General features: G+C 50.6%; 1 protein-coding gene across 1 annotated transcript; it reads left to right on the top strand.

Moving 5' to 3' along the window:
* Positions 1–36: 36 nt before the first annotated feature.
* FBF1 (Fas binding factor 1) lies at positions 37–9,461 on the top strand. Its single transcript, XM_018087762.2, has 19 exons — positions 37–129; positions 548–575; positions 1,730–1,823; positions 1,959–2,318; positions 2,981–3,049; positions 3,351–3,445; positions 3,762–3,852; positions 4,290–4,347; positions 4,836–4,928; positions 5,132–5,232; positions 5,539–5,717; positions 6,041–6,159; positions 6,277–6,399; positions 6,787–6,960; positions 7,711–7,887; positions 8,066–8,203; positions 8,296–8,395; positions 8,729–8,832; positions 9,295–9,461. The coding sequence occupies exons 1-19, from the start codon at positions 37–39 to the stop codon at positions 9,361–9,363; spliced, it is 2,265 nt and encodes a 754-aa protein (XP_017943251.2). The 3' UTR covers positions 9,364–9,461.
* Positions 9,462–11,426: the final 1,965 nt, after the last annotated feature.

The raw sequence follows: 11,426 nt of genomic DNA, 5'->3' as shown, positions 1-11,426 counted from the left end.
CTCTGATGATCCTCTGGGAGCGGCAGCGTCATCGCCATGGCAACCTGGAACTCCGAGAACACACCGAGGAACCGCGTGCGGCACCGCTGCGGCGGAGACAGCGGGAGCTCCGCGCCGTGGGACCGGCGGGCTCCATCCTGATCCCGAGGGCTCCATCTCGCCCCACTGGTCATCGGAACAAGCCATAAACCGAGTTGCTGGGTCACGGGAAGGCTGGGACAGACTGCCATGGTGAGTGTTATACAGCCTGAAGGCAAGAATGTCATCTCCAAAACAAACAGATGCGCTGTCTCCTCTGTTGGAAGGTAGGAGGGATCCCAGGGGCTGGAGGCTCTGCAAGGCCGGTGCTCAGAGGGGCTATGCTCACTGCTGTTTCTAAAGTTGGAAATATCCCTGTGGTTTCTCTGCATTTCACATGCCAATTCCCAGAGAGCACGAGGAGGGCTGTACTGTTGTTTATGGGATACCTCTGGCCTTAGTGTGTTTTGGGAAGGTGTGGGTCAGACCTGCTTTATGTTCTAATGAGGGAACCTGTCTTTCTCCACAGGCTGAAAATAGCAAGAAGAGTTTTGGAGGTATGTACGCTCTGGTGCATTCATGTATGTAAGTGCCTTATCTCCTGGAAATGCATGGGACAGAGGATGGGGCACACTGGGCACAGGTAGCATCCCTGGCTGCTTCAATGTTCCAGAATCCTCATCTGAAAGCTGCAGTTGAGTGCATTGCATCTTTCCTGAACCAGAGATGCTCACCTGCCTCTCCCATCAAGGCAATTTGCTTACTGAGGCCCTATATTCCTCTCTTGGAGTCATTCCCAAATCTAGGGGATAATTTACGCTTTTATTTCTGTTCTCCTCCCTAACTGCTTGGTTGGAGGCCTCTTGCAGCCGTGATACTGAAACAGTGCTTTTGGGGTTGCCCAGGACTCTGAGACACTGCAGGATGAGAGCTCACAGATCAAGGGCTGCTTGTGGCCAGGGACTAACTGAATAGGAAGCAGCAGGCTCACTTGATAAAGATGTCTCATTGCTGGCTAAGTGAAGCTAAATGTTTTATTCTTCTAATACTGGCTTAAGTCCTGGGAGTTCTCTTTAGCCCGGCAAGGAGGGCATTATGCTGATGAGGCTGGAGAGCAGCCTTCTTGGGGGGTTTCAAAAGAGTAAGGCTTATTGAGATTGGGAGCTTTCCTACCCGTGCTTTGCGAGCTTGGTAGCTGCAAGAGCAGTATCCTTATACTCTTCCTGGAAGATACAAGCAAGAGAGAGCACAGGGAGTTAGAACTGGATAAGAAGAACAAAAAGCAGCTGGATAAGAAGAACAAAAAGCAGCTGGGTGAGCCCAGCCAGGGACACTGGGAAGGTCGTCAGACATGACAGCATTATCTTGGAGAGTGAGGTTGGTTTCTAATGCCCTTGTAGAGGAATTACCATTTCTGTAGTAGTGAGAAGGGAAGGTGGCTGATGCAAAAGTGTCATACTCTGCCCTAGAGGCAACCTGGTAACATTTGCACTGTAACCATGACTCAGTTGCATTTGGATGTAGGCTGATTCCAAACGAAGAAGGTGTTCCCATCCACACTTAGATTTTCCAGTGAAGATTTTTCCAGTTGTGTTTCCCAGAGACAGCAATCCCAGGAGGAACTGCAGGGAAGGAGGAAGAGGAGGAGGGCCGGTGTCTTTGCAGACAGCTGCTCCTCTGGGTACTTACTCAAGGCTCGTTGTCTGAACAGAGAAGGAAGAGGATCAAGACAAGAAAAAATGTGTCTTTGGAGAGCATGAGCATTCTGAGTTCAAAGACCAGACGACAAATACACAACTTGTGAGGTATTGTGCTCTGTGTGTGTCTGTAGCTCCAGTTACCAGCCATTCTGCCCTTGCAGTGGGGTGGGCAGGGTTCCCAGTGTCCCCTCACATGCAGGGTCCCCTTGCAGGCAGGTATGTGACTGCCTCTCTTTGCAGCCGACGTGCATCCCAGAACAGTGTCAAACTGAAAGAGGAGGCTCACTCCACATCTCCTCCACCAGCCAGTCACAGCCTTGTCAGGGAGGCCAAAAGGACTAGCTGTGACTGGCAGAACTCAAAAGATGAGAAGTTTATAGATTTGGAGCCACAGCCTCCAGCAAAGACCAGCCCTGCTGCAGGCAGCCAGCCTGTCCCTGCCAGCCAGCTCCTGGCCACAGAGAAGGCAGGAGCTAAAGCTGACCCACTGAAGGAGGAGGAGGACTGGCTGAGTGCTGCCTTGGCTCTCAAGAAATCTCAAGCCCAGGTGAAAGCCTTGGACGCTCCGGGTGAAGAGCTGGACGTCCACACTCCTGCCAGGTAAAGGCACGGTCAATGGCTGCAGGTCTCCCATCTGCTCCTCATGTAGCTGCTCCAGCAGGACTTCTCAGAAATCTTTGTCTTAGATTTAGGAAATTAATTCTAAGCACTGTCCTCTCTCAGATGAGGGTAATAACATGGGGCTTTCTACTACTGACCCAGCCCACTGCCTCATCCCAGCTCTGGGCTCTTTCCATCTGTGGTCAAGATTGCACACGTGGCCCCAGATCCCATGGAGCTGTCCTGGATCAGCACACCCCAAAAAGCTCCCCCATCCTCCTCACTCCTACCTCCATTTCCCTTCATTCCTGCTAGTTGCAAGCAAAGGACCTCCTGTACTGAGTTCAGTTGGAATCAGGTTCAGACTTGTGCCACCCAGATGGGACTCAGAAGTGAATTGCAGACAAACTTCCATGTGTCATGGGCAGAGGTGTATTAGCTGGGGCTGCTTCTGCCAGAGGCAGGAGATGGATGCAGCAAGAAGGAACACCAGTGATGGAGGTTTTGAGGTGCCTGTGCTCCTTCTGAAATCAAAAGCTGAATCCTGCCACAGCCAACTGGGACAGGCTGTCAGCTGTGAGGCAGGAATGGGTGTCAGGGGCAAGGGTCTCATCTTTCATCCTCTCCTTGGCTGTCTCCCATTGGATGGTTTGTGCTTGAAGCCAGGTGGATGCCTCCACAAGAGCACCACAACAGACAACTACCCCACAGGACAAGGCACAGAGCTCCAGGTAAGGTCTCATTTGTCTCTCTCTCACCTCTCCCATGGAGAGGTGTCCTGCAGAAAGCAGCTGTGTGTGTGAGGAGAGGGGGGAATGGGGAGAGTGGGTACCTATCAGTGATCCCTTTGCTATGGGACCTCTGTATCTGAGAGGGAAGGCAGCTCTGAAGAATCATCAGGCTCTTGCCTATTTGATCTCAGGGGACAGCAAAGACTTAAACTGACAAAAATGGCAATCAGGCAAATGCCTGTGCACCTCTCCCTGAGCTGTGACACTGCTGAGCATTACTTGTGTCTCTGTACCCATGCAGTCAGCCAGTCCCTCAGCTCAGCACCATGAAAGAAGCCTCAGCAGAACTGTTGCAGTCTGCAAAGCCAGATCCTTCCCAAAAGGTCAGAGCCCCGGGTGCGTATCATGTGGTTGTATAGTTTGGACAGTCATAGGCAGAGAGGGTCCCCCTGCCCTTCAAAAAGAACCCAGCAAAAGGCAGGAGCCACAGCTTCACCCTTGGCCATGGGAATGCTGCTCAGGCTATGACCAGCCATCCTTAAAGCAGGTTTTCAATCTGCAGGATCATGCCATCCCCATTTTGTGGCATGGCAGGGACATGGGGTGCACTGAGCTCAGCAGTGGCCCATGGAGACACAGCAGATTCCCCTTTGGAGAGACAGAGTCAGGAATATGTCTATGTCCATTGTCCTAATCCATGTCTGGTTTCCAGATGAATATACTGTTAAATGTGCTAGAGCTTTTCAGCCGACTGATGGTAGCAATTTGAGAGCCCGGGACACCTGCTCACAGGCCAGTGAGAAGTGAGTGCCTTTCAGACACATCTTATCACTCTTGGGGATCTCTCTGTAGCCTCCAAGTTCTTCTGATCTGCCTGTCCTTGACTTCTCCACCTCATTCTCTGACCCAATAGCCATTGCATGGGAAAGTGAATTATCTGTGATGCCTTTGGGAACTGGGACCCCAGAGCCTGAAGCTTTCCAGCAAGAGCTGGGTGCTCCTCAGCCCTGTACATCTTCTGTAAATCTCTCTTGTAACAGTTACTTGTTAAACAGAGCAATTCCCCAACACTGCTTTTATCCCAGTGCTATTTTCGCTTCATTTTTCTGTGTTGTACGATGTGGCTGCTGCACTGTTCCTGTCTGGTCACCTGCACCTCCCCCTGCCTGGCCTGGCTGTCCCCAAGGTACATTCGACAATCTCACGTGGGGTGCTGCTAATGCCCAGGCTTGTGTCACAGGTCTGTGCTAGAGGATGATCTCTTCAACAGACTGGAGGAGGAACTGGAATTTCTACAGGTGAGCCCAAATTTCAGGAGAGAGCCTGAGAGTCCTAAGGGCTGGGGCTGAGGCAGGCCAATACTGCCCCTAGTCTCACTCCATTCAAGTCAGCAGTGGGGATCAGAGATGAGCTGTGAAGTTGTTTCTGAACAACTGAAAGGTAATTAGAGCTTTGACTGCAGCGGCAGCTCTTGCTTGGTCTTGGAATCCTACATTTCTCATCTAGATGAATCTCCTCACCCTGCCCAGGTGGCAGGATACACACTGTCTCCCAGAGGAATCACACTCTTCTCCTTGAATCTGTCCCCCTACAACAAAGCCCAGTATCCTTGTGTCTGGAGTAGGGGCTGCTTCTGGGGAGAAAGGACCCACCAGCAGTGGGGTTGGGCAGGAGAAGGATAGAGGAAGGGCTGCAGTGGGCTAGGGATGGATTGTTGTTCCAGGGCGAGGAGGAAATGGTCTGTCTGGTGCTTTACCTGCCTGACAGCATCCCTGTGTCCCGTCAGGTTAATGCAGCTGAGTCACATCTCCAGTGTGCATCAAGCTGCTTATTAGCACTGCTCCACATCCAAGCTCATGTGTCACAGCTGGAGGGCCAGGTGAGCCTCGTTGCCTGCTGGGTGGGGGGACGACAGGTAATGCACAGGGAGGAGAAGGGGCCAAGTCTGCTCCAAGTAGCATCAGAGTGACAGGGCAGATAGAAGAAATCTTGCTGTCCAGAGATGCCTACAGCCCCAAAGTGCTGCTGTAGGAACTCTGTCCCTGGGGTCGCACAAGGACCTTCTCTCTGGGTGTCCGGCAGGTCCGGACACTGGAGATGGAGCAGGCACAGCTAAGGCAGTTACTGCAGCTTCTCCAGCAGCGGCACCAGGAGGACTTGGATCTCACTGCATGTGCCCACAGGTAGCAGGCTCTGGCCTGTTCTCACCTCCTCTGTCAGGTGCTTGCCTACAGCCCTGTCCATCTCCCCTGAGGTGGGAATGCTGGGATGCTTCCCCAGTCCATCCCTGGTGGGGGCAGGGCCACATCAGTGTGTACCTGGTGGTGGAAGAGAGCAGCCCCACGGGGGGGCCAAGGTAGTGGCTCATTCTCATCAACACTGCTATGGGTGACAAGGAGGAGGGGCCAGCCCCACTGCCAGCACATCCCCAGCATGCCAGGTATAGCCAAGAAAGCAACACTCTGTTCTTGCTGTGACCTCCTGGGCAGGAGCCATATGAAGGTGGAGAAGAACAGTGGGCAGCAGGAGGAGCAGCTGCAGCAGGAGGAGCAGCCAGCAGCTCAGCTCCCACTGCAGAGGCAGGACACGGCCCCAGCACAGCAACATACCGTGTCCCAGGAGCAGGAAAAGCGTCCCATGTCCCAGAAGCCGGACAAGCAGCTCAAGGGTACGTGTCATCAAAGTGGGATTCATTCCTATGGAACCTACACCTGTAGACCCTCACCTCTGCTAATGAGTTTATTGGAGAAAGTCAGTCCAGCTAAGGCTGGCAAAGCCTTGCTTGCCTTGGCCACCCAACATCTCAGGGTTTCCCCTTGACAAAAGAGTCTTGGGGATGTGCAGCAGGTGGTGAGCACACGTAGGTGCAGTTTTTCTTTGAATATGGTATGGATAGAGTGGGGGTATCCCAGCTCATGCTGCTCTGGTGTGGATAGAGTGGTGGTATCCCAGCTCATGCTGCTCATGGCCCTGCTGCTGCCTCTCCTCCAGAGCTCCAGGACAGGCTGTCACAGCAGCAGAGGGACATGGCGAAGGAGCGGAGCCAATTCCAGGAGGTGATTGCAAAACTGGAGGCCAGGCTGAGTGAGCAGACTCAGGTGCTGGAGCAGGTGAGCCCAGTCTGTGTCCTCTGCCCACTTCAGCCTTCCTGTGTGGGTATGGGTCATGTGCCTCACCCACTGGAGTCTGGGAAGGGCATCTGTCTCTCCTCCGGTGTCCGAACCCAGGAGCGTGGCAAGGCCATGGTGGAGGAAGCCAAAGCAAAATCACTGCAGTGTTCACTGGAGAAGCAGCAACAATTCATGAAGCAGCAGCTCTCCATGGAGCGAGAAGAGCTGAAGAGGGTGAAGGTGAGGGCAGGTGCACAGGGCCAGGTGCTTTTCACATGTGCTGTCAGTCTGTGCAGCACTGCACTGCAGCGTGTGATGACAGAAAGAGCTGGGTGCTGGGTGCTGCAGCCTCCTTCATCTGACCTCTGTTTTCTTCGTTCCACACCTGCTCACGTGGGGAATCGCCATCCAAAACAGCCTCCTAGTGTGCAGATGCCAGAGGCTGGTGTGTTCCTGCATGTCTCATGCTCGTTCTTGTGGAGCAGAAGCCAGAGCTCTCCTTGCAGAGTTCTGGACACGGACCAGATATTGTGTGGGGTTTAATGGGAATGATGTGTCAAATGTGAAAAATACCCTGGTAGATGGGACTTAGGGCTTCTTCTCTGCCCCTCTTGCCATGCTCTCCAGAACACTTTGCTGGAGGAGCAGAAGTCAATGCTGCAGAAGTGTTCAGAGGAGCGAGGGAAGCTGGAGGCTGAGTGGGCAGAATTCCATACACAAGAGAAGCTGAGGGAGGAGTGGTTGGAGCAGAAGAGGGAGCAATCCCGGCAGATAGACTGCACCAGGATGAGATTGGCCAAGGTACTATTGTGGAGCCCCTTCCCATGGCCTCCAACACCACCTGGCAGGCTCCAGGGGTGGGTCCTGCCCGCAGGGAAGCCATTCAGCACTGCCTCCAGGTGTAAAGTCAGAGACATCACTCGGTGTGGTGAGAACCTGGTTGTTGAGGAACAGCCTCCACCAGTGTGTCTTAGATGTTGACTGAAGCATCAATCCTCTCTGTCTCTTTCCTGTGCCTGTGAGGAGCCTGGACGGTCAGAGCAGAAGCAGCAGACCTCCATTTTAAGTCTGCTGAGAAGAAACCTCCAAGGTGGCTTAGGCAAAACCTCCGTGTGCTGTGGGCACATGTCCAGCCGCATTCTGCTCCTGCCTGGGGCTGCCAAGAGTGGATATATGGCACAGACAGTGCGGCAGAGCTGCCTTTTTAAGCACTAGTGGGGTGGAAAATAACCATTCAGGCCAAGTCTTTCCACTGCTGACAAACTGCCATGCCTTGAGCACACCTTAGGATGTGCAATGTGGTGAGGGGCTCTCTTCTTTCTGGGAAAAGAATGTGAGTATGTCTGTACAACCAGAGCTCTGCCAGTCTTGACTCCCAACGGTGGGTGAATGAGGGCACTGCTTGAGTACCTGGTGATGTTGCTCTGCACTCCAAACTGGCCCGCAGGAGAAGATCAGCAAAAGCTGATCTCCCTCATCTACTTGGGAAGACATGAGACAGTGTCCAGAACAGGTCAGGTAATGCAACTCTTTCTCCCGTGCCCATCCTAGGAGCAGGAAGAGCTGAGTTTCCAGGGCCGTAGGCTGAGAGCCAAGGAGGAGCAGCTGGAGAGGGACAGGGAGCAGCTAGATGAATCCTGGCATGAGCTGCAGCTAGAGAAGGAGAAGGTGAACAGTATTACACAGACCATCCAGAAGCAGAAGAAGGAAATTAAAAGCATGATTCAAGTAAGTGTAGCATCTGCACTGCAATTCACAGTTGTACAGAGGCCGGGAGCAAATTTGGGGCTTCACGCTCCCAAAGTCCTGTATCCTAATCCTGACCTGGGAATAAGGGGATGTGCAAAGAAGCCCTGCCCCGGGGCAGCAAGGGGCCCTGTCTCTTATCTTCCACTCTGCTTTGCAGCGCTCATCCCAGAAGTATAGAGTAGGTAAGCGAGCCCTGCGGGAGGCACACCGAATAGAGTCCCTACAACAGGACAGGCTCCAGGCCATGCAGAGACAGTTGGAGCAGCTGAGGCAGCATCAAGAGCTTCTGCACCAGGCAAATAAACCCTCTCCTTCCTGCCCTGTGGCCACTGTGTCAAGGGCCTGCACATTTGCCAACAGCTTTTCTTTCTTGTGGGAATGGAGCAGGATTGGCTGAGCACAATTCATCAGAAGAGACAGCTCGAACAGCTGTGCAACTCAGCCCAGAACCTCTGTGCCCCTATGGAAAGCCTCTCCAGCACACCGTGTAAGACTTCATGATGCTGATAGGAAGGGATGTGTGGAGAGCAGCTGCATTTGTAGTCCATTTATCAAGAGGCTTGGGATGTTCTTGGAGGCGGTTTTAATGTCTAAAGGTCATCTGTGAGTGAGTTTGCCTCCTCATCCTCTGCAGGAGCTCAGCTAAACTCTCTGAGCCAGGGCAGTGCTCTGGGGGGTTGGTGGATTAAAGCCCTTCTGCACTGGGAATTTTGGGGAGAATACTGCTACAGGTGCATGTGGTCAGCAAAAAAAAAAAAAAAAGGTTTGCTCTGCGAAGCCTCCAACAGCAATGCACCATCCAGTAAGGTATCTTTTGCAGGCAGGATCCACCCTCAGCATGGCCTGTGGTATTGCAGGGACAACACAGACAGCTCCACTGCACTCTATGCTACACTGCAGATGCTGAGACAGAGGGCCCAGATGGTGAGGCAGTGGGATACAGGGACTGGAATGGGCTTGGAAGCAGCTGAGTGGGAGCAAGGCTGGGTAAAATGTTATTTGAGCCTGATATACACAGAATGGGGTGTCTCCTAAGATCACTACTGAGCTGCTGGGTTGGGCAGGGTTGCAGAAACCAGGGGCAGTTAGAGGAGCAATAGCAAAAGCAAGGACAGGTGTCTCCTCACAGCTTGTCTCATGTTCATGGATAACATGTGCCCTTGCCCAAGCAGGGGTCCTCTTGGAGTCTTTATTGGTGGGTTCTACTCATAGTTATAGATTATAAGGAGGCCCCCCATGCACCCCAAGTGGTACCATGGATGAGTGCCCGCCTGTGGCTCCCTGCATGAAGGAGGGTTTGGGATCCTTCCCTCTGTCATGAGCATCACCCTGGAATGTGCCCCTGTCACTCTCTCATACTCATCGCATCCATCCCTCTCTTCTCAGGAGCTTGATTTCTTGGAAGGTGAGCGCGTCTTCCTGGAGTCCCTGAAGAAAGCACCCAATTCCGCATGATGCCTGTCCACCGGAGGAGGTGACATCCCCCCACACGCTACCAAGGGATAATGTGCCCTCCGACCTGGGGAGGAAAGTGAACAATAAATACTCCAAGTTGTCAGCTTCTTCTCTTTCCAAATATTGTCAGAGTGTTCGATAATTCACTGCTAATAATTCAATGCTGTACAGCTGGTCCTGAATGCCATCCAGATGAACCTGGACAAGCTTGAGATGTGGACCAGATAAGACCATAAGATTTAGCAAGACTAAATTGGAGATGTTACATCTGGATTGGGGCAACCCCTGCCCAGCATCAGTCCAAACTGGGGGATGAACAGATTGAGAGCAGCCCTGCTGAGAAGGACTTGGGAGTGCTGGTGGGTGACAGGCTGGACGTGAGCTGGCAAGGTGTGCTTGCAGCCCAGAAAGCCAAATGTGTCCTATGTGGGCAGCAGGGTGAGAGAAGGGATTCTCCCCATCTACTTTGCCCTTGTGAGACCCCACTCGAAGTACTGCATCCAGGTCTGGGATCCTGAGCACAAGAAAGACATGGACCTGTAGGAGTGAGTCTAGAGGAGGCCACAAAGATAGAGGAGGCTGGAGCACCTCTGCTGTGACGATGGGCTGAGAGAGCTGATGTTGTTCAGCCTGGAGAAGAGAAGGCTTCTGTGAAACCTCATTATGGCCTTTCAGTACTTAAAGAGAGATTATTAAAAAGAAGGGGGAATGATTTTAAACTAAAATAGGACAGATTAGATTAAATCTTAGGAGGAAATTATTTACTGTGAGGGTTGTGAGGCACTGGAACAGGTTGCCTGGAGAACTTGTGGGTGCTCATCACTGCAAGTATTCGAGGCTGGGTTTGTGATGTTGTGGAATGTTTCCCTGCCCATGGGAGGATGTTTGGAAGTAGATGATCTTTAAGGTCCTTTCCAACCCAAGCCTTTCCATGACTCTATAATGAGTATAATGTCACTTGTGCCCTTGGCATTGAAAGTCTGAAAGCAAACTAAAATGCAGACTTTAGAGGGATGAGAGCAATATTAAATTGTGCTTGCTTATTTGACTTTTTTGAGTGGTGCATTTTATATCCTGTAAGCTAACGCTTTGACACTGTTCTATCTAGTCTAGTTAATACATATTGAAGACTAATAGATATGGATTTTATGTGCTTTAGTACCTTTCTTATTGACTGGTGCAATCAAATACATTACTTTCATTAGTGATTATTAAGAATAAAGGAATTCTTAATGTTCAGTTGCAGTTTCATTGGCACTGCTTGCTTACCTTAAGAAAACAAGATTAATTCTCAGACACTTAAAAAAATGTGATTCATTGTGGGAAATAATGGACACAAAATTGCACATTCTTACCAGTCTTGTCATTTAGTCATACTAATCATAAACCTTTCCTGACTTTTCTGACACACATTTAAAGGCATTTTTTAAATTTGAAACTAAATATGCACCTTGCAATATTTTTACATTTTTATTTTTAATGACTATACATTTTGTCCTCTCAGTAAAAGGAGGAAAAGCCTCCAAAGTGACACTTTGCATTTTGTTATGACTCAGGCAAACTGTGACAGCTAGTTTCTTTCTTCCCATCCTCTACAAGTATATTTCAGCTATACTGACCTCCAAAGAGAACAGTCTTTGTTTCCCAAAGGTCAATCACATTCAGAATTTTGTTCATCTGATTGTAAATTATTCATTTCTAGAAATTCCACTGTCCTGTGAAGACATTAATCACATAAATGCATGTCATCACTCATGTATAGTTCAAAACTTTTTGTCACTTTCTTTAATAAAAGAAGTGCTGCTTTCAGATATGTTTCTTTGTCAGTAACTGTACATGTGCTGTATCCATTTCTTTAATATTTTAGTGTACTTTCTGTTACTGTTCACATAGTGTTTAGAAAAAATGTAGTATTTCAAACACCTTAGAATTTATGCCATTTCCATCAGGGATGTCAATAGTCTCTACTTCCAATGCAGAATTTTCCAGGAGCTTTTCCCTGTTATGTGTGTCTGTTTGTCAGCACTTTTACATATGCTCACAGCTTTCATCATTCCAAAGAC

This window comes from Manacus vitellinus, unplaced genomic scaffold, assembly GCF_001715985.3.
Source record: "Manacus vitellinus isolate BGI_N305 unplaced genomic scaffold, ASM171598v3 scaffold_101_pilon, whole genome shotgun sequence".
NCBI lineage: Eukaryota > Metazoa > Chordata > Aves > Passeriformes > Pipridae > Manacus > Manacus vitellinus.
The sequence above is the reverse complement of the archived record's forward strand: the minus strand, read 5'-3'. Positions and strand labels throughout refer to the sequence as shown.